Source organism: Gadus chalcogrammus, chromosome 3, assembly GCF_026213295.1.
Source record: "Gadus chalcogrammus isolate NIFS_2021 chromosome 3, NIFS_Gcha_1.0, whole genome shotgun sequence".
Taxonomy (NCBI): domain Eukaryota; kingdom Metazoa; phylum Chordata; class Actinopteri; order Gadiformes; family Gadidae; genus Gadus; species Gadus chalcogrammus.
Window position 1 is genome coordinate 15,824,124 of NC_079414.1, and position 20,417 is coordinate 15,844,540.

The 20,417-nt window shown below is 39.3% G+C and overlaps 2 protein-coding genes across 4 annotated transcripts; one reads left to right on the forward strand and one right to left on the reverse strand.

Moving 5' to 3' along the window:
- The first annotated feature begins 2,790 nt into the window (after positions 1–2,790).
- psip1a (PC4 and SFRS1 interacting protein 1a) lies at positions 2,791–18,143 on the forward strand. Of its 3 annotated transcripts, XM_056586266.1 has the most exons (17): positions 2,791–2,854; positions 3,323–3,411; positions 3,511–3,587; positions 3,907–4,045; positions 4,372–4,461; positions 5,640–5,777; positions 6,529–6,588; positions 6,860–6,920; positions 7,032–7,125; positions 8,018–8,204; positions 8,620–8,702; positions 8,834–8,889; positions 9,340–9,410; positions 9,521–9,622; positions 11,807–12,008; positions 12,794–12,887; positions 15,383–18,143. In XM_056586266.1, exons 2-17 carry the CDS (start codon positions 3,340–3,342, stop codon positions 15,411–15,413), a joined length of 1,557 nt encoding a protein of 518 aa, XP_056442241.1. In that variant the 5' UTR covers positions 2,791–2,854; positions 3,323–3,339; the 3' UTR covers positions 15,414–18,143. The 3 variants fall into 3 exon arrangements, with proteins under 3 accessions (XP_056442241.1, XP_056442242.1, XP_056442244.1); XM_056586267.1 differs by lacking the exon at positions 5,640–5,777 and having other exon boundaries at positions 15,383–18,142; XM_056586269.1 differs by lacking the exons at positions 5,640–5,777; positions 6,529–6,588 and having other exon boundaries at positions 15,383–18,142.
- Positions 15,649–20,389, reverse strand: snapc3 (small nuclear RNA activating complex, polypeptide 3). The gene is made up of 9 exons (XM_056586270.1): positions 20,082–20,389; positions 19,888–19,971; positions 19,703–19,784; positions 19,471–19,572; positions 19,172–19,321; positions 18,834–18,916; positions 17,676–17,834; positions 16,967–17,074; positions 15,649–16,551 (listed from the first exon to the last, which is right to left on the reverse strand). Exons 1-9 carry the CDS (start codon positions 20,306–20,308, stop codon positions 16,404–16,406), a joined length of 1,143 nt encoding a protein of 380 aa, XP_056442245.1. The 5' UTR covers positions 20,309–20,389; the 3' UTR covers positions 15,649–16,403.
- Positions 20,390–20,417: the final 28 nt, after the last annotated feature.

Genomic DNA, 20,417 nt, shown 5'->3' on the forward strand with positions numbered 1-20,417 from the left:
TTCCATTGTGCTTAATGCGCTGGCATGCATTACCGCACATGGACATATGCATCCTCTACACGTTTTCAAACACACACATACACACTGATGAACCCATGTGTACGCAGAAACACACACACCTATCCGTACATTCCAAACAACTATACACAGACATGCATTCATTCACGCACACATTGCATTGTAAATCGACAAACAAACTGATAGAGATTATGTGTTTCGGGAACAAAGTTGAGGGAAACTCAACTCTGACAAAACCTCTTTAATAGTGAAAGAGTACAGTTGTACTGTCGAAGAGGGGCCATGATGGACTAAATGAAAAGATAACCACTGGAGGGCGCTAAATCCACACAATCCACCATGCTCTTAAATAAATGTATGCTTTGACAATCAAACAACATTTTTGAATAATGCCGAAAAGTTGTAATATTTATTAATAATAATAATAATAATAATAATAATCATAATAACATTTAATATTGAATTTATTGGTTTGTATCCTCCGTATAGCTCTATCTATTTCTGAAAAAAAACCTTTCAGAAAGCATTCTACTATAGAATATGCATCTCTGATTCAACATTATTACGATTACTCAAAATACAACGTCGACAACATTTCTTCTTTTCTTAATAGCAGATTAAATATTTTTATTTGAATCGGGGAAGTATATAGGTATTGTTTGGGCACCTTCCCTTCTAAAAAATATTATATACATCTGCCTTATGCACATATGACTACAACTGTATGCATTTAGTGGCAAAAAAAACATTTGACAATGTTGAACATATGAAATAATGTCTATATCGAAACGTATAGGCTACATCAATCACATAATATAACAATTTGTAGTGGTGAATACCACATAATTTAATATCTAACCATTATAGCAACATGAGTGATGTGTTTTATTAATATATTAATGCATTATGTGAATCTAACAGGTTAGTGTTATATATAGCACACCAAAATAAAAAATTAAAGTCAAAGAACCAGTTTGGATTAATATTCTGTTTTATATTTTTGAATAAAATAGGAATACATTTCAAAAATCATTTTCATTTTTGGATAGGCCTAGCATTTTATCCAATGCCGAACCTACTTGAAAGGAAAGTGGAAATCAATTCTTCCCCAACACTGACAGAACACTCTTACGAGCAAGCAAAATCTCCCTCAGGGGGAAAAAGGAAGAAACATTTTGATTCCTATCCAACTGATTGGAATGTTGTTATTTTACCTGTAGGCCTAATGATTTTTTGGATTGTTCAATTAATTAATAATGAAATTATTTTTAAAGCATTGGTTGAAACTGTCACCACGTTTTTCATGCGGGACGTGATAAAATAAAGTTTTCAGGTTATATTTTATTTAGATTAATTAAGGATTGCAGTATAGGCCTAATACAACTATAAAACAAAATATCTCTGCATTGATGTACAAGCCCTTTATCCATGCACAACATGTGAAACAAAATTAATTTAAAAAATAATAATAATCTGGAAAAATCAAATCCGGAACTACTACAAATAAAACTACTACTATAGCAATATTTTTATATTTTATTTGTGAAACAGGAATAGTCACCCCTTTCGGTTCAATTTCGAAATTAATTTTAAGATTACCTTGTCCACGAAAAATATTTCTAAACGGTTGGGGAAACGGCAGTTTGGTGTGAATGAACAGAGCCAAACGAAGTTCTCGCAGCAACAGGTGATTTTTCCGTGAAACCAAATCAAATTCACCAGATGCAACGGGTGAATTATTAAGTAAAATCAGACGAAGCGGTGAATAAAAGTATAACTTACTCTGGTTACCTTGGCGATAGTGAAATGGTCAATATTAAGCGTAGATGGCAAAACTACCCAATGTCCATAGCAAAATAGCCTCGCCTACTTTATAAATGTAGTGGTGTTAGTTTCAATGTGTTGTAGCAGAGGAGGCTGTCCTCTGGGGGGCGCTAGAAAGACACAGTGGGAATCAAGACGAAAGGCTTCGTTCCGTTCAATCCACTGAAGGTTGAAATAAAAATAAAATGCTCGGATAGGGAGGGGTGGGGGAATCATAATCCAACTACAACATTAAAATCAATAAAGTGTTGTGATAACGTACAAATAAATTAAAACAAATAAAAATAATAATAATGATAATGATAATCAAGCGCAGATAGGACTATTAATAACCACAGAGGGAAGAACCCTCATAATAAATAAAGCAATGTAATACAAAATAAATAAATTATCCAATTAAATTAGTTATAAGCGCTATTAGAGGAAGGATTAAATTATATTCAACAAGGAAAAATTAACTTATTGCAAAAGCAAGAAATTAATACACTGGAGTCGGATTGAGGAAAAATAATGTGTTATGGTAGGGTAAGTAATAGGGATAGCGTTAGTAATAACCCAAACCCTACGACTAATCCTCAACCTTTTACTTACCCTAACCCTATAAATAGCAGGGTTAGTGTAAGTAATACGGTTAGGTCTATTAATCCTATTTAGCCCCGGTTTATTCCTCGTGTGCTTCAGCATCAGTACCACCAAGGATCCTTTGCTCACCAGTAGTTGCTCATAAGAGTGACGTCCATTCGCATCCGGGGTAGCATCCTCATATGAGTATCATATATTTATTTAAAAAAATATCTTATGGCATATTGATTGTCTTTAAGATGTATTTTTTAAATCAAAGCTTCATCATAAAAAAGCATCAGCCTTATCATCCTATGAATACTTATACATAAATGTAGTCAAAATAGAACCTCCCCCCTGTTTTGCTTTTTTTTTGGTATAGTCCGTTGCAGGACAGCGCGGGAGCGGAAAACGTGCAGTGTGTACGGGAAGAGTAGTGCTGCGCTTTCAGGTAAACAACCCTTATACTTTTCGAATACATCCTTTAGTGAATTATTTCAGTTAATATTGATGTCGTTTAAGCATGTAATGAGACGCTACTGAAGGTTCACCGCTCGAACATATTCTGTATGTGTTATACGATGTATTTCTCGAGCTAGCTAGCAGGTTGCCTGTTACGCACACTAGTAGAGGTGAACTCTGTATCCCGTAGTAATGTTACATCTATTCACTTTAGTATTGACACATACACTGCGCTTATTGCTTGAACGACTTAACGGTATGTAATGACATGCACTGTGTGGATTTATTTGTTTGGACATCTAATGGAGACCGAACAGAATTCTCATGAATAAGTTCCGTCTTGAATGCGTGAAAGTACTTGAGAGGCCACACGCCCACTAAAGTCAGTGCGGCGTGTGTAAACTTTTTCAGATGTGAGGATGGATGCCGGTCTATTCACCTAATTATTGTTTGCTAGGTGCCAAAACTGTGAATATGGCTCGAGATTACAAACCCGGGGATCTGATTTTTGCCAAAATGAAGGGATATCCCCACTGGCCTGCCAGAGTAAGTAATGGTTAACGGTATATCTAGGAAATGAGTAATATAAACGGTGGCTTCTCTTAATTTTTGCTCTATTTACTGGTCTCTTTCTATTGCTGCTAGATTGATGAAGTCCCCGACGGTGCTGTGAAACCGTCCAACATCAAGTTCCCCATCTTTTTCTTTGGCACCCATGAAACGTCAGTATTGTTAATGACTTTAACACAAATTATGTATTTCTGACCTGATTTACTTTGATAGTTAGTGTGCCTGAAAGACAATCGGTCTCAGAATGTTTGCCAACTATGTTACTACTAACAACTATGTTACTATTTATTAACACAAAACATTTAAGATTTAAAATCACTATATTGCTATTTATTTTATGTAATATGACCTAAAGGTATGTATATATAAATAATTAAATGATCATGTGACACAGGAAACTCCTCATTAGAAAAAAACAATGGGTGAGATTGGCAACAACAACATTCCAAATACTCTTCTCTTTTTGAACAGTGCATTCCTTGGTCCAAAAGACGTATTTCCTTACCATCCTAACAAAGAGAAGTATGCAAAGCCTAATAAAAGAAAGGGCTTCAATGAAGGCTTATGGGAGATTGAGAACAATCCAAATGTTGAGTTAACTGCACCCAAGGTACACCATTCACTATTTTATTTTCCTTATTTCTTCCTTCAATCTACTCTATATCAAATTAGCATTTTATATCTGTAGACCTACTTGTTCTTATTTCAAGGATGTGTATAATATTAATTCTATATAGCTAAATACATAGTGTGTGTGTGTATGTATATATGTGTGTATGTATATATGTATATGTATCTGTGTGTGTGTGTGTATGTATATATTACAGTATGTGTGTTTTATATATTATAGCTTTCATGTAATTTTCTACTTTTGCTCACTGCTGGTGGAGGGTGTTGTTTGTGATGAATGTGGGTATTGTTCCGTGTGGTTTAAAGCCGACTACTCTGGATACGATGGGCGGGAAAGGTTCTGACGGCGGTCCAGAGGGTGACGAAGACTGTGACGTCAAAAAGCTGAAATTCAAAGTGAGTAGATCCAATCACACACATCTCCAATGATACACCTGGTTAGTGTCTGTCACATGAGGGACGAGGGTTTGAAACACTGCAGTGAAGCTCCAACCCCTAATAGTATTGCATGTGAACTCTAGTAATACTAACCTCAGAGTAAAATATGACTGATGAACAAAGATGGCCCGCAACAATGCGGGCGATTATTGCTTTACTTCCTAATTGCTGGGTGTTTTGTACTCGGACCATTAACAGATAGATAGGCTAAAATAAGTTATGTTTCATGAGTATAAATTCATCTTAGATTCATCATATCAAAGCAGGTATCTAAATCTGTTCTAAGCATATATGGTTAACAGTCTGCTCTGAACTGCCTTAACATTTTCTTATTTTAAAACGCATAAAATCATGAAAAGAATGCTGATGCAGGCAAGGCCATGCTTAAATGCCCACTATTCGACCGTTCGAATGAAATGCTCATTCTATGGAATTATTGAAAGACCAATTTTGAACATGCTGCATGCCAATTCTGACTTGTATGTCAATCAACACCAATACTGGTGTTATAATTGTCCAGTCGTCCAGGGTGCTCCCTTCGAGCCAAAAGGCCAGGGGTAACCAATATCTTCAGTCAACCTGCATGCTTGAGCAAGATGCCACCTCCTGCCTGAACACTAATGATAATATATGAATTCACTGTAAGTTGCATTAGACAAAAGCATCTGCTAAATGACTCGATAGTGAATGGCACTACTGGGCCAACTTAAGGGCAACTGAACTAATGAAGCCACAGCTGAAGATGTAATTTAATTTTCTTATTTTATCCTTAATTGTTGGTGTGTTTTCTATCCAAGATAGCCTTTTATGTTCAGTCTCTTGTATTTTATGCTGCCATTACATAGGTCTACGGCTCCTTCATAGGCCTTTTGTCTGTTCTCTCTCTATCTTACCAACTGCCTTAACATGCCTTCTGCTTCTCTGTCCTACGTGGGATTTGCACCTTGATGCATTGTACATGTTTCTGTTGTTTCTGTTAGTTTGGTTTTGCCCAAGGAAGCTGAAGGGAGCTTAAGACTGTTTTCCCAAGAAGTGAATAGAGGACGTAAGGACTGGCACTAACTTTTCTTTTTCTTCCAAACACTTGTTTAACCCTGCCCACACTCGGATCTATGACGTGTCTTGGGGGAATTCAGGTTCCAGAAAGTGAGGCTGGACAAGAGAATGAGGAGGAGGAGGAGATGATGATGGAGGAGGAGGAGGAGGAGGAGGAGGAGGAGGAGGAGGAGGAAGGGTCTCTGGAGGTGTCTGGTCAGGGCCCTGAAAGCCAGGATGTACGTACTTTGCATGGGGTTGGCCTCGTAGAACGTACAGGTTCTCCCGCCCAGTGTTGAATGGGTGCACGTGGTGGTTGGTTCCATTAGGCATTTGTAATTGATTTGTATGCTTTGGTTTTGGGGTATTTATGATGGCTTTTTTATGGTGCAGGTTGGACAAACGTGGAATCACAATTAAATACGTATGCGAGTTGGAACACAGTTGAATACCTGTGTTGTAAGTAGGCACAGAAGTTTATATGCCAGATGGGGATGGTTTGTTCTGTGCCAACAAGGAATAAACTGGGAATTAGTTTGAGGATATTTATGTCTTCTCTTATTGCTGCTTTGATTTCCATCCTTCTCACTGTTTATCTGACCTTTTAGTTGCATGGCAGTAATAATAAGTGCTAAAACAGGTCAGCTGTCCCTTTATACTGTTTGAATTGCTGTTTAATATAGCGTTTTAGATACGCACTCAATACACTTATCCTATCAAATTTATATAAATGTATTGCTCGAGAGCACAGATGTGTTATAGCTTTCTAACACTAGAGGGGTCTAAAACCCCAAACCCAGACTCAAACTATAAGGAACGCATATTTTGTCAAACTTATTTCTTTCTGGTCTTGCCCAAATTCCTATCTTGCTCAATTTTTACCTCACTTTTTTACAACATCCACCATTGGTGGTTTGCCAAGAACACCTATAGACAGTGAAATATGGTGGCTTGGTCAAAAAGGCATTAACCAAAGGTTTCATGTTCAAGGATTCTTCACAAAAGGGAACCTCAGACGCTGCTAACCCAAAAAGAGGGAGAAAGAAAAAGGTTTGTTGTTTTTTATTAACAAGTATGGAGGCCTGTTGTGCTGGCTGCTCTGGTGATGGAGTTGGGGATGAAGAGCTTCTAACATTGACATTGTTTTTGCTTCCTGCAGCAAATGGTAGCAATGGCTTTTCCCTTATTAAGGCCATTTAATTAGTTTAGCCCTTGATCACAGATACAGTCTACAAGGACTCACAGGTCCCCATTACAGTATATGACAGCCTTCTTAACATGGAAGTTCTTTCCTCTTCTTTTTTTGTCTCTTGGTTTCCAGGGTGATGGCGACCAGGACTCTGAGAAGGAGGAGGACCCTGCCAGTCCAGCCAGCCCCTCAGGTAGACCATCCCTTTGAGGACATCCCTTCACCCACCTTCCGCCTCCGGCATGCGTCCATGGAAATGTGAACATGAATGAAAGAGTCTTGTCTGTGGGCGTTGCTTGAGCAGGTGGAGAAGGTCCTAAGCGGCGAGGAAGGAAGCCCAGGTCTGAGAAGAGCCTCTCCCTCCAGCAGCAGGACCTCCAGGGCTCTGGCAGTGAAATGTAATCACATTCCACTACTCCCTCCCCCCTCCCATATCTACAAACGTACAGAAACAGGGATTCAGGGACATCTTGGTTTAGATATGTGTTCTAAAATGTGTGATTCAGGATAGTAGAAACCCTACTGGTTCAGAATATTTAGGAATCAGTAGGTTCCTATATAGGGCCCGACCGATTCATCGGCCTGCCGATTTAATCGGCCGATTATAGCCTTTTTGAAAATAATCGGCATCGGCCAAAAAGACGCAGATTACAACCGATTTTTTTTATTTTTTTTTATTTTTATTTTTTATTAAATGTTATTGCGCTTAGTATCCTGCAGATTGCGCTCCTACTCGCCTTGCTAACCAACAACTTTAGCTGGAGTAAAAAAGAGGAGATTGAATTTTACCGTACTACATGAAAGCACGCTCGCTCAGGCAGCTGCGCGCTCACCTCACCAATGTACACAAGACGCGTTGTTTGAGCATGTTGTGCCTGTTTTTCCTTAGGTCCCAGGCCATGTTAATTTGTTATACTGTAGACTCTTAACGGTGAGACCATACTGCTCAGCACGCACGTGTTAGTCACTGCTCACGAGCGCAGCACATTGGGAGTTAGTTATTTATTTTACATTTTACATTACACTCATTTTTGACTGTAAATGTATTCTAAAACACTCAAAGGTTCTGCATTCAATTCACATATTCGTCAAAAGTGTTTAAAGTATATTTAAGGTATCTAAAACTACGTTTTATATTTAATTTTTATTTATTTTTTTTTCTCTGAAAATAATCGGCATCGGCACTCAAAAATCAATATCGGTCGGCCCCTAATATATATATATATAGTATTTACAACAATTGATTCTCAATGGATATTGATATCCCAAGCCGTCTCCGTTCTCCCCCAGGGACTCTGCAGAGTCGGACAGGAAGAGGAAGCGGACAGCGGAGGAGTTCAGGAGTGCAGAGCAGCAGCAACAGGAGAGGAAGAGGAAGGAGGAGAGCAAGGTGAAGGAAGGGGACGGGAAGGAGCCCGAGGCCAAGAGGAAGAGGCAGCCCAAGGAGGACAGCTCCTCCGGCTCGGAGGACGAGGAGGCAGGTGGACCACTGTTTGACCGTAGAACGAGCCTAGAGGGACTCATGATGAGAGGTGTTTTAGTGCTGAGAGTACAAGATTGAAGAGGTGAATGTTGAGGGAAATGATACATGAACCTGAAATGAAGTAAAAGTATAAGGCAGAAATAGGTTATGACTTGAATTTTTCATAATTGAGCGGTTTAAATAATGTTTATTATAAAAATGTTTATGCGTTGTATTTATTTACTTGTATATGTTAGTCATTAAGGATCACTTACAATCTTGATGTGTTTCAGTGATATTTGACTAAAGCGGTTATTATCGCATTTATTTTCAAAAAATCTGCGTTCTAAGTCTGTTTTCTTGGAAATATAAAGGGAAGGTCGGATTTAAAAAAAAGCTTTTTAATGATGGGATGTTTTGTGATGACCAGAAAAGCAAGAATCGAAAGAGAACCCCCAACTCCATGGACAGTGACAAGGATGTAAGGCGGCGCAAGGCAGATGAATTCAGGGAGTAAGTGCACACATAAACACGCACTTCATTCACTCACCGACTCACAGTAGTTGTACAATACCGCTGCTCTGCTTTGCAAAATAAACTAAAAATGAAAGTGGAAAACTTTCTAATCTCACGTTTCCCTGCAGACAAAGCAAAGACGATGCAAAGAAAGGTGAAGAGAGGAAAGGGGATAAGAAAAAAGGTAAGCTTGTCATTTTCCTAAAGGTTCATAAAAGGCAAGCCTTAGAAACCTGTGATCCTTCCCTGATGTGATTGTGATGTCTTGAGTTTCACATGATTATTATAATTCATGGCTGTTATTTATGGATTCTGGGAACCAACAATGCGAACAAGCGGCCGTTGTGATGACTAATTACTTATGACTATCCTCTTATGACCCTTATGACTGTGGTATAGGTTGGTTTGATCGTTGTTGCGATAATTTGTTATTTGTAAATGATGACCTTTACAACCCAAACCATGACTATTATAACAAGTATGTCTAATTATTTTCCTAAAAATCCTTGTACGTCCGTAGTCTTCAATGAAAGGGAGCCTCAGTTATTGGCACGCAACTGTAAATGTTACAAACGTTGTATTTCCTCTTTAACTATGTTGATCTTCTATTGAATTTGATCATTCTTTTCTACAGAAATCTCAACAGAATCCAAACTGCAAAGGTTGCATGGGGAAATCAAAATATCTCTAAAAATCGACCACCCGGTTAGTTTCCGGATACGGTTAGCCATCACACTATATATATCGCACTAGGAAGATGGATCCCATTTCATTTGAACACGTGTAATCCCTCCCCCGACCCCCCCCGTCCCCAGGACGTGAGGAAGTGTTTGGAGGCGCTGGATGAGATTGGCACGCTGCAGGTGACCACGCAGCACCTGCAGAAACACAGTGAACTCATCGCCACGCTGAAAAAGGTGAGGACAACTCCCTCCTGGTCTATTGTGGTGTCTTCTAGGCAGTTTATGTATATAGTGAAGCAATATACATTGAATACCATTAGGAGTATACAATACTAATGGACTGTATGTATATTGATGTCAGTTCTATTATGGCGTTTTTCCACTCTACGGCACTGCAGCCCAACACTGCTCGGATTTGCATTTCCATTGCAACCGGGCCCCACACTTGTGTCTTTAACTGATGACGCGCTTGTCTCGTGTTGATGATGCAACAGTACTCACACTTTTATTGCCCATTTAGTTTTGCATTATAGCCCACAATAAAATCGGATTGATTTGTTTAAGACGCATTTGGAATACTCAGGTTGTTTCACACGGACGGCGACATACAATGATATCCGGACAAGGTATTTAGTTTGACGTTCAATGTTCCCCTTTGCTTCCCAGTCTCAATAGCTCATCGAGAGCCGATTTATTTCATAGTCCTCTTTACACACTGGACAATGTTTTATACATTTTTCCCCAGGTGCCACACGATGTCCTTGATGTAAAAAATAACTAATAGCTGGAATTATTGTACAATAACCATTCTTTACACAATGACTAATTCAAAAAAAATCTCTTTCAAAGAGCTACTTTGTTTTGCCAGTATATTGTCAAACTAGCGTTGCTGGGGTGCATTTCTATTAAACCTATATTACCCTTTATTATTAGGCTTTAATATAGTTCTAGAAAGCTGTTGAGAACTCTAGCCCTACTCTTCGTGCATGCATGGCGATGCGTCACATAGACAAGAACATATAGTTAATTGTATTTTTAAAGGTCTATATTCCTACAATTGGAGAGACAACTTCTCGCCCAAACGGCAAACAGGGCTGACGTCAGCACAGCCCACTTTGAGGCGGGGCTGGCTCACTTTGGTCCATATCGGGAGCGGTACGGTACACTTAAACCTGTAGTGGAAACGCTAATTTGCACGGCAGAATGACATGGTTGAATCAAGAAATATTGGTTTATTGATCTTTCAGGATTTTATTGGCTATATTGTTGGTCCAGCAAATAGCAGATGGTTGTCCCCCTCAAATCGCATTCCCTTAGAGGTGGCATATGAATAAATATACCAGCCTAGGTCTTCAAATGTGGTTATATAACATATACAGTGTTGTATCATTCAATAAGTTAACATGTCCTTCATGTTGGAAGTGGAACCCACAAGGAATTGACCTGTCGCTAAGTCACGCCCCCGTCGTGAGCCTTGACGAACTTGGACAAACCAGACTAGATAACAAAAACATATGGAAAAATGTCTGCTGACGGTATATCAAAACAGGTATTGGAGAAGTTTTGGGCAAAAAATAAATAAATTTCTTCCAGGAGGAATCGAAAGGGACTACATTACACTATGGAGCGGTATATTAAAAACTTCAAAAATACATACAGAAGGTGACAAGTTTAAATTCAGTTGGTATTCTGGCCTGCCACACAGTCTGATCCACATTACACTTTTTCTTGTCCTGTTGTGGCTTGGGAAAAGGGATGAAATATACCTCAGCCTCTCCGGATACCGACTTATTTGGTTTACACAAACAACATAAATCCACCATTAAATTAGAGTAGTTGAGGATGGAATGTCATTGGCTCATTTGCGTTCTAAGGGCGGAGCTTAGCGACAGGTCAATTGTCCCTGGATGCATTTACCCGGGGATTATATGGATGGAAAATTTAATGAAAATGAATTTGAAAGGGCTGTAATGTCCTGATGGATGTTTGATAGCATTAAACAAGGTATTTTTTTTGTGATACAATGAATTGAGTTTTGAAATGGTTGGTCAACTTTAAACTCAATCGATGTTGTATCTCATGGTAGGATATGTTGAGGCTTGCATGTCCTGTCCCCTGGGATTTCCTGTCTTATCTTATATACAACATGACCAAATCTCATTGAACTGTGGATGAATAATTTATGTAAAAATTGCAATACATAACAAAAATATACGTTTTGATATGTGAGTAATAATGATTAAACATTGATTTGTAATTAAAATATCCGTGGGATTCACCCAACACCGTTGGTTTCGCTTCATTAACCCGAGGCCACAGCATCGGTACAAGTGTTTCCATTCAACCCAACACTCTTCAGTGTGAGCTTACAGGACTCCCTATTTGTGGGTCACTTATGATGTGTGGTCTTGCTCCAAGATCCGCAGGTTCAAGGCCAGCCAGGACATCATGGACAAGGCCAGCATGCTGTACAACAAGTTTAAGAGCATGTTCCTGGTGGGGGAGGGGGACTCCATGATCAGCCAGGTGCTCAATAAGTCCATCGCTGAGCAAAGGCAGTATGAGGAGGCCAAGAAGGGAGCGCTGAAAAGAGCCGAACAAGCCCGGGAAATGAATGCAGGTGAGCTTACTGTGATGGAGCCAAGGATTAGTTTGAATTCAAAGCCAGGTAGTGGCTACTTTTTCAGATTCTACGCCGGTAAAGGTATGTAAATGTACTGCTGGCACAAATTAACATTGAAAATAAAGTGACAGGAAAACTGATGACCTTTTTTTCTATGGTCGACTGTCAACGACAAGCCTGCTCAAATAATTCTGTAATCCGACCATACCTGACCAGATATATATGGTCATAAATGAGCCATATGAAGAGTCTATGGGTGCTTTAAGCATGACCATGAAAGATTTGTTCCATACATCGATTTATTTCATGTGATGAAGAAAATGGTTGCTCTTCAGGCGTCTCACAGACTCGTCATGTGGCCTACTTTGATATCGTACGATCCCACTGTGATTACTCTGCATGAAGCACTAAACCAATCGGTGTGATCAGGAGGCTTTCCACCACTTCTTCCCGTCCCAGGCCCGACCATTCATTGGAGTAGCACCATCCACAATGAGAGGTTCTGTTTTAGACTAAAGCATGTCAGATTGACCAAACTATCCCTTTCACCTCAGTGGTGCTCAGGCTGAGGCATGTGTTATCACATGCACTTCTGAATCCTCCTCTTGAGTTGGGCTAGGTTATTCATTTGTGTGTGTGTGTGTGTGTGTGTGTGTGTGTGTGTGTGTGTGTGTGTGTGTGTGTGTGTGTGTGTGTGTGTGTGTGTGTGTGTGTGTGTGTGTGTGTGTGTGTGTGTGTGTGTGTGTGTGTGTGTGTGTTTTCTCTTTGAAAAAAAAAAAAAGATAACAAGATCTCCAATGGTGATTTCAACTTGTTAGACAAGAAGGATACTGAGAGGGAAAAGGCTGATGAGGAGACCACACTTGGAGATAATAGGTAAGACAAAAAGGGGTCCATTCAGCCATGGCCATCAATATAGCGGGGGCCATCAGAACAACTGGCTTAGTTCATTCTGGGGAAGTTTTCTAAAAGGCATACAGTCATGTGGAAAAGTTAAGACACCCCATGAAATTGTTTACCTTTTGTTTTAACACATATTTAGACATATGGACATTTAATAACAGAATTTAGAGATGGATGTAATATAACTATTATTTAATTATTTGGAAGATATTAATAGAAATTCGATTTTCTTTTGAGGGAAAAGTTAGGACAACCCTCCCATCGTCCTAACCACAACCCCCCCAGACTTGTGACAAGTGGAAGACATTTAAGACAACTGCAAACATGCCCAAGTCAGGCCATCCTAGCTCAGCCCAATAGCAGACCTCAAGATGCTTAATGAAGTCTCAGAAGATCCTAAAATGTCATCACAGGACCTACAGGTAGCTCTTGCCACAGTTGATCTCGAAGTACATGAATCTACTAATAGAAAGAAACTGCACAAGTTTGATTTGTATGGGAGGTGTGTAAGGAAGAAACCCTTGCTGTCAAAAAAACATCAAGGCAAGTTAGCCAGAGGACACCTAGAGAAAGACCAGGGGTCTCATTTATAAAACTGTGCGTGGGATCGTTGCTAAAAATGTGCGTACACCCAGAAGCCAAGTTTTGCGTGCGCCAAAAAATATTCCGATTTATAAAACCCTGCGTACGCACACCGTACGCAATCTTTGCTTTAGAAATCACATACTGACTATAATTGTGCGCAGCTGAATCAGCTTCACGTTCCGCCCTCTACACGCCCCTTTTTAACCATAAATGGTCAATGCAAATGACCTCATGAATGCGATCTGCATATAAAACAGACTCAGATGCCGGTATTATGTCTTGTTGGAAACAATGGCAGAAGTACTGAGAAAATCAAAAAAGCGAAATTTCACGGAGGTTGAAGTGGAGACACTTGTGGGTGAGATGGAGGCCCGAAAGGTAGTTTTGTTCGGCGGTCACGGGATTGGAATCGCCAACAACAAAAAGCAGAGTGAGTGGCAACATGTTGCTGCAGCAGTGAACTCTGTCAGTAGCACGGAGCGCACAGTCCCAGAATTAAAAAAGAAGTGGTCTGACATAGTTACATATTTTTATGTAGCCTACCAATAAATCGTTATGGTCCCTAAATACCCTCTCCCTCCGAATCCTGCATGGTCCGCCAGAAGTGCCATATGGTGCAGCATTACCACCGCGCTCACCTCTGTATTTATAGGGTTACGGTAATAAGACTGACGAGAACGCCTTGGATAATCAGTTTGTAATTACCCACGTAAAATGTTCTTGACCATAACCCCTTTTTAATGCCTGATTTGTCATGAAAAGCATCAAGAGTAATGGACAACGATTGTGATGAGTGTGGCTTGGTTTTTCACACTTGGGATTTAATTGACATTTGATCATGTGTTTACAGTGTCACATAAAAATATTGTTATTGACACATGTTGGACAGATGCTTTATTCCATGCAGTCGCGCCGTCAGTGGACAGTATGGAGCGACGCGATTAAATATAGAGAATTTCTTTTTATTTCTATTCTAAGGAGATATTTCTGGAGTTATAACTGAGAAATAACGCAGTGGACTTAAATTATTCTGATTAGGATTTAACGCATGATAAGGGTTGAAATTAAATTGATGAAGGGCGATGATAAAACATAATCGTTCTTCTCACTCTGCAATTCTTCGGTCTGACTTCAGTTCACCACCACACCGTCTGTCGCCAATTCTCCTTTTCCTCCAAACCATGCGTACGCATGGGTCAGAGTTTGCTTAGGGCTGCGCACATTTTCCCGTCAAGTTGGTTTTTTATAGATCACAACCTTGGCGTGAAAAGTCACGTACGCAACTTTCAGCCCCGTTTTTTGCGTACGCAACGGTTATAAATGAGACCCCAGGACTTCTGGAACAATGTTTGACAGATTAATCCAAAATATAGTTATTTTGGCACAGTAACAGTAGGCATGTTTGGCGCATACCAAAGACAGGATTTGAGCACAAGAACCTCATACCAACTGTGAAGCATGGGGGTGGAAACTTCATGGTTCGGGGCTGTTTTACTGCAGCAGGGCCTTGCCAGCTCAAGGCTCACATCATGTGACACCATCGATTGATGGACTCATTTGAGTTCTGTAGTGTTAGAAGCTGATATTCTGAGCACAAGTTTTGGTCCGATTATTCATGGATAGGTTCAAAATCAACCAGTGTTTGTTGAGAATGACGAAAGTTCACATACTCATTAAAGAAGGTTGACATTCCAGACTAAACCCAGACCTCAGACCGGACAAGAAATCGAATAAAAAGGATTCATAGAAAGAAAACCCAGTAAAACTGCTTTTTTTGTTTAAGATTCAGTGAAAAGTAATCTTATGAAACGAAGATCTGGGATGGGAAGACTATTTAATATTGTATTGATAACCTGCTGTTGATACTTCTTTTTTTTTTGCAGTACTGGGAAATGCGTGGAAGATGCCATTTGAGTCAACAAACCTTTCTGGAGAAATTACTTTTCCCTCAGTTTTCTTACATGACATTGTCTTAACGTATATTTAAAAAAACTGGCATCAGATTCCAATACTGCGCCTATCGATGTGCCTCAGTTCTGTGAAATGCATATGGTTTGTCCACAGGTAACATTGTCAAAAACTTTTTTTTTTTTGCTTTTAGTTCGGCTGTTCACTAGGATGGCTTGCTTAAAAAAGAAATTCAAAACGCACATTTGATTCAGAGAGGTTTCAAGCTGCCAAACCCTGGGTTTAATAGAGATGTTGAGTATTTGAATGTTGTTATTCAAGAGAAGAAGCTGTTCACAATGTTCTTTGTATAAAAGCCAAGTTAGTGGATTAAGTAGTTTCACCATTGTATTCTGAGGTCTGTTTTTCAGGTGTACAATAGAGAAGTGATGGACGCCAAAGTTTATTTTGCCAAAACGTGCTTTAATTCAATCATGTTTTAAATGTTTCTCTAACAAATGTAAATAAGAGTATTTTCCTGTCTATCATAGCGTCCTCTAATAAAGCGGCAGTTTCTCAAATGTTTCCCGTTAGGTGTTGTTTTGATGATATTGCAAAACAAATTTTTGCAATGAAGAAATACCTATTTATTAATCATCTCAAATTCATCATGTAATTAGCTACCACAGGTAACGATGTGGCCTTATCCGTCATTACTAAATAATATTCAATGGACACTCATGTGAAAGGTGGAAAAACATTTTACAAAATGCACATGGGTCAATTCAACCTTTTCAAACTACAGACAATACCTGGTTTTCCTTCATCAGAGCACTGTCCATACAAATAAGAAATAAACAGTGTTGCAAAACATTTACAGAAAGTGCTATATTGTTCAATTTCCACCAGATAAACTGAATGAGCATATTGGTTTTCCCCATGAAGCATTAACAGGAACATGAACAGTCTTGAACACAACATCCGAAAGAAAATCCATTTAAACTTTGTTTGGAGACTTCAGTTGAATGCACCTGGGTCGACGTAGGGGTACGCTTGGAAGTCCCCCAACTTGTTTCCCTGGTCGTCGTAGTGAAGCATCCGGAAGCATTTGTCACAGAAGAGGCACGGGTCGCACGGAGCGTACTTGTCGTTTGACGTCAGCCATCTGGATTATTACCAATACAAAAATTAATCTTCCATCATCTTTGAAAGTTCACATTAACGGACTTAAACACTTGTTATAAACACCTATTGTTGATGCACATCGGAGCCCAGGTCCTATTTTACGACTGCAGCCTTTTACTTTGACGAGGCTAAACTCTTTCTGTAGACGCCACTACTTCACAGACATTGCTGCAATGGGCTTAATAGGACCAAAACGTCAAATGTATAAACCATATCTATAAGTAGCAGATATTCCTTTTATTCACATATTACAACAACTCATGGTTCTATCTCAGATAGGAGGTTAGAGATTTCCATGAGAGTTGGCAGCACTGAAAGTAGTTATTTATTTGCGGTACCATTTTTCTTTCTTAAAAAAGCCTGGCCATTTGTTGTGACATGTGATTTTAACTTGCCTGCCAATGTAGAGATGGCAGACGGTGCATCTGCGTGTGGTCACCCTGTGCTTGTGGGTCAGGAGAGGGTAGAGCTTCTTATCCAGACAGTCAGTCTTATGGGACAGTCTGAAAGATTGCAACAAGAAACACACTGAGATGAGCCCAATACTTCCATTGAAACGCATACTAGAATGATAATTAATGACAAACATTGTCAATGGGCAGGACGCTGATCATAATTATTTGGCCTGTTAAGCTCTTTGAGACTGTAATGGTGATTAAGGGCTATGCAAATAACATTTTATCTTTAGGTCGGAGGTTTTTCCAGTCCAACGGCTCTGGTTCAAACCCCAATGTGTGCAACAATGTATGTGTCGACATCCCTTGACCCGCTCCATAATGTATCTTAAATTCATTGCAACTTGTCGATAAAAGCATCTGCTAAATAACAATAGCTATATTTGTTTATAAGTCATTAAATATTTCAATTCTTGATAATAAATTGCTTTGAGCTTTGAAATAAAAACAGGGTGCATTTGTCACATTCATGACGTGGATGCATTCCTGGTAAGATGTGACGCTGTGATCATGCCAGATATTTCCAGGAACTAAAAATGGATGCCTTTTTTATTTTATTTATAACCTACTTCACTGTATGTAGAAAGTAAGCATGTCAGAAATAACGTGCATAGGTGGTTAGAATTAGTCTTGAATTGATCGTACTTGCCTTACATCTGTGATGATTACAAGGTGCTCACAGTCTCCTTGGTGACAGTAGAGATAGGGGAAGCCCACTTTGATTTTCAGATCAATAAACTTGGTGTCCTCCATCTTGGCTTTCTCGTAGGAAGGGAAGTTGTGGCTCTTTGCCCATTCAATCGTGGTGCTGCGGAACACAACCATGACAATTCAAATAAGATATTTTCTAAATGTCTTTACATTTCACTGTTCTCTCCCTTGTAAGTTCTTTTGGATAAAAGAACCAAATTATAAATGTGAATCCAATATAAACGACAAGATACATCTAGAACATCATCGCTATGAATATCGCTATGTTACAATGCATAATAAAGGCTGTATACTGATGATTAATTACACACAGACATGTGGTTTTAAGTGTTCTACACATCGGTGTTGGCACTTCAAATTTGAATCAAATAATCATGAGAATACATAGCAGGTCTTTCATGCATGTACAACTTTCAAAAAGGATCATATTTGACTTTCCTTGTGATCCCTAACACTTCTTTCATCATCCACTTCTACTGTGGAACGTTTTAACAAATTAAGTGAATGAATGGAATCCTACTCATAACTCGTCTTGTGATAATGATGTCAAAATTGTGGCAAATTTATCTCATAGCTCATTATCACAAGATGAACGCTTCTGGTACTCAAACTAATTCAATATTCTTCACTTCAAACTGCTAACCTCCACCCCCAGGGCATGAATTAGTCAATGTTTATCACTAATAGAGATGAGCCTATACACGCTTTAGAGCCTTGTTTGACCACTACCTTGGGGAGGGCAGCAAGGCAGTATGGTGCGTAAAAGAGGCATTGTAGAAATGGCTTTATGTCTCGGTTGTAAATTGGGATAGCCTGAAAGTTAGCGATGTTCGCAACTACATTTTTGCTGATGTGTTTTTTTTAACAACTCCCCGTGTCATCCTTTTCATAGTCATCCCACATTTATCAAAATTTCACAACAGAACACCACATTTCAACACTAATGCAACAATTCAGTGTTCTGTGTAAAACATAATTTCAGAACTGAATATTTGATAATCTCAGGCCACCATTCAAGCAGTCATCTGAAATTTCAAATCACACAATTCATGTGGTTAGAAAAAAATGATTTTGTATAGTAAGTAGGCCAACTTACCTACTGATGTCCTGACACTCTGGGAATCTCATGTCATTGTAGAAAACTCCCTCCAGGTAGAAGAAGGATGACCTGTAATGATCCTAAAACAATAAGAATTAAAAAAGCACTTTGAATGAAGCGCTTGAAAATGGCATTCAACAAGCAGACAAATAATGCAACAAAACAGTTATTCCATGAGCTAGTTTGAGAGTACCCATTAATGCCACTTAATCATTCATAAAGTAGGAGTCATAATATCATTTCAAACAAAAGGGTGGCATTGAATGAAAAGTTGTGCTTGATGGTCGAATTAACCTGCGGCCAGGAAGCTTACATGGCCTCTCTGTGCTCATTACCTTGCTGATGAAGTCAGGAGCAATGTCGGGTGTGTTGCTGAATTCTCCACACACTTGCAGGTCACTGACACAGCAAATGGCGTCCCTTAAATTTGCCAATGTATGGGACCCGGTCATCAACAAAGTCATGTGGGGTCGAATATACTTAAACTAATAGAAGGAAGAAAGATACCATGAATATTGACAGCTGAATACAGTTTAAGCTTCCCATTGCTTTCTGCACTTGACTACATTTTAACTAGTCAGATCACAGCTATGCAGGTTTTTTGTTTTGGGGTTAGACCAAATCCATACTCAACTCTCTCAAAAATGGTGGGGTAGTAGACGTTGACAGAGATAATAACTTCTCCTTCAGGGATCTCGTTTCCTTCAGTGGGGTTCCTTCCAAATGTCAGTCTCTCCTAAATTCCAAACATCAAGCCAGAACTTGACTGACCCACTACATTCTGAATTCATAATATAACATACATTGATGTCAATGACTGATATTCACTATAGAGATAGTACTTTGTATTGTGACATAACACTCACCAGCTCATCCGCATAAAGGTCATGTCGACCAACTTTTTGGACTGTGAGATTTGATTTGTAATCCTGTCTCCTCTTCCTTTGTCTGTAAGAAATAACGACATTTTTGTTGAGCAATATGTTGTTCCTACGCAATTGGTTTGACTTAAGGATAACCTAAGGTAAAGATGAACAAGTGTGTAACCTACATTAGTGTTCTGAGAGTTGAATCGGGCGGCACAACGTTTGTATCTGTGGGCCGATCCACAGGATTGCAGCGAAGTGAATCGAGGCTTCAAGCAAAACAAAACGAACGGATAATCGTGTTATTGTGCAGAAAACACAAAATACGATGGTAGTAGAAATATGCTGTTTAGTTCGAACACAGCCTTGGGTTTATTACCTGCAAATGGATTTCAGATCATTAACGGTTTCAGCGTTGAGCCCGAATTCTTTGGATAATTCTGTCTCAAATTCCTCATCTTCCTGTTCTTTGTATGAGTAATGTGATGGCTTAAGCCTTTCTAACCATAAATCTCTGAAAGCACCTATATCAAAAGTTTTTGTGTTAACATCAATGTATTCGTAATCTGGGATGTTTTCCGACACCGACTTGCCGCAAGTCGCCATTTTCCACAGTTGATGTGACCTCCAGGAACCATGGGAAATGTAGTTTTTCGAAGGACGTCTGCTGCTTTGTCGACGCTAGATCAGCTGGTGTCCGACTTGGATGAGAGCC

What these genes read in the sequence shown, in the direction of transcription:
- psip1a (XM_056586266.1), top strand. Translation starts at nt 3,340, where the DNA reads ATGGCTCGAGATTACAAACCCGGGGATCTGATTTTTGCCAAAATGAAG. An exon ending in CAGTCCAGCCAGCCCCTCAG is followed by an intron (nt 6,921 to 7,031) that starts GTAGACCATCCC and finishes TTGCTTGAGCAG; the next exon opens with GTGGAGAAGGTCCTAAGCGG. An exon ending in CAGGGCTCTGGCAGTGAAAT is followed by an intron (nt 7,126 to 8,017) that starts GTAATCACATTC and finishes GTTCTCCCCCAG; the next exon opens with GGACTCTGCAGAGTCGGACA.
- snapc3 (XM_056586270.1), bottom strand. Translation starts at nt 20,308, where the DNA reads ATGGCGACTTGCGGCAAGTCGGTGTCGGAAAACATCCCAGATTACGAA. An exon ending in GAGTGTCAGGACATCAGTAG is followed by an intron (nt 17,835 to 18,833) that starts GTAAGTTGGCCT and finishes TGTGTTCCGCAG; the next exon opens with CACCACGATTGAATGGGCAA. An exon ending in TGCCATCTCTACATTGGCAG is followed by an intron (nt 16,552 to 16,966) that starts GCAAGTTAAAAT and finishes GTAATAATCCAG; the next exon opens with ATGGCTGACGTCAAACGACA.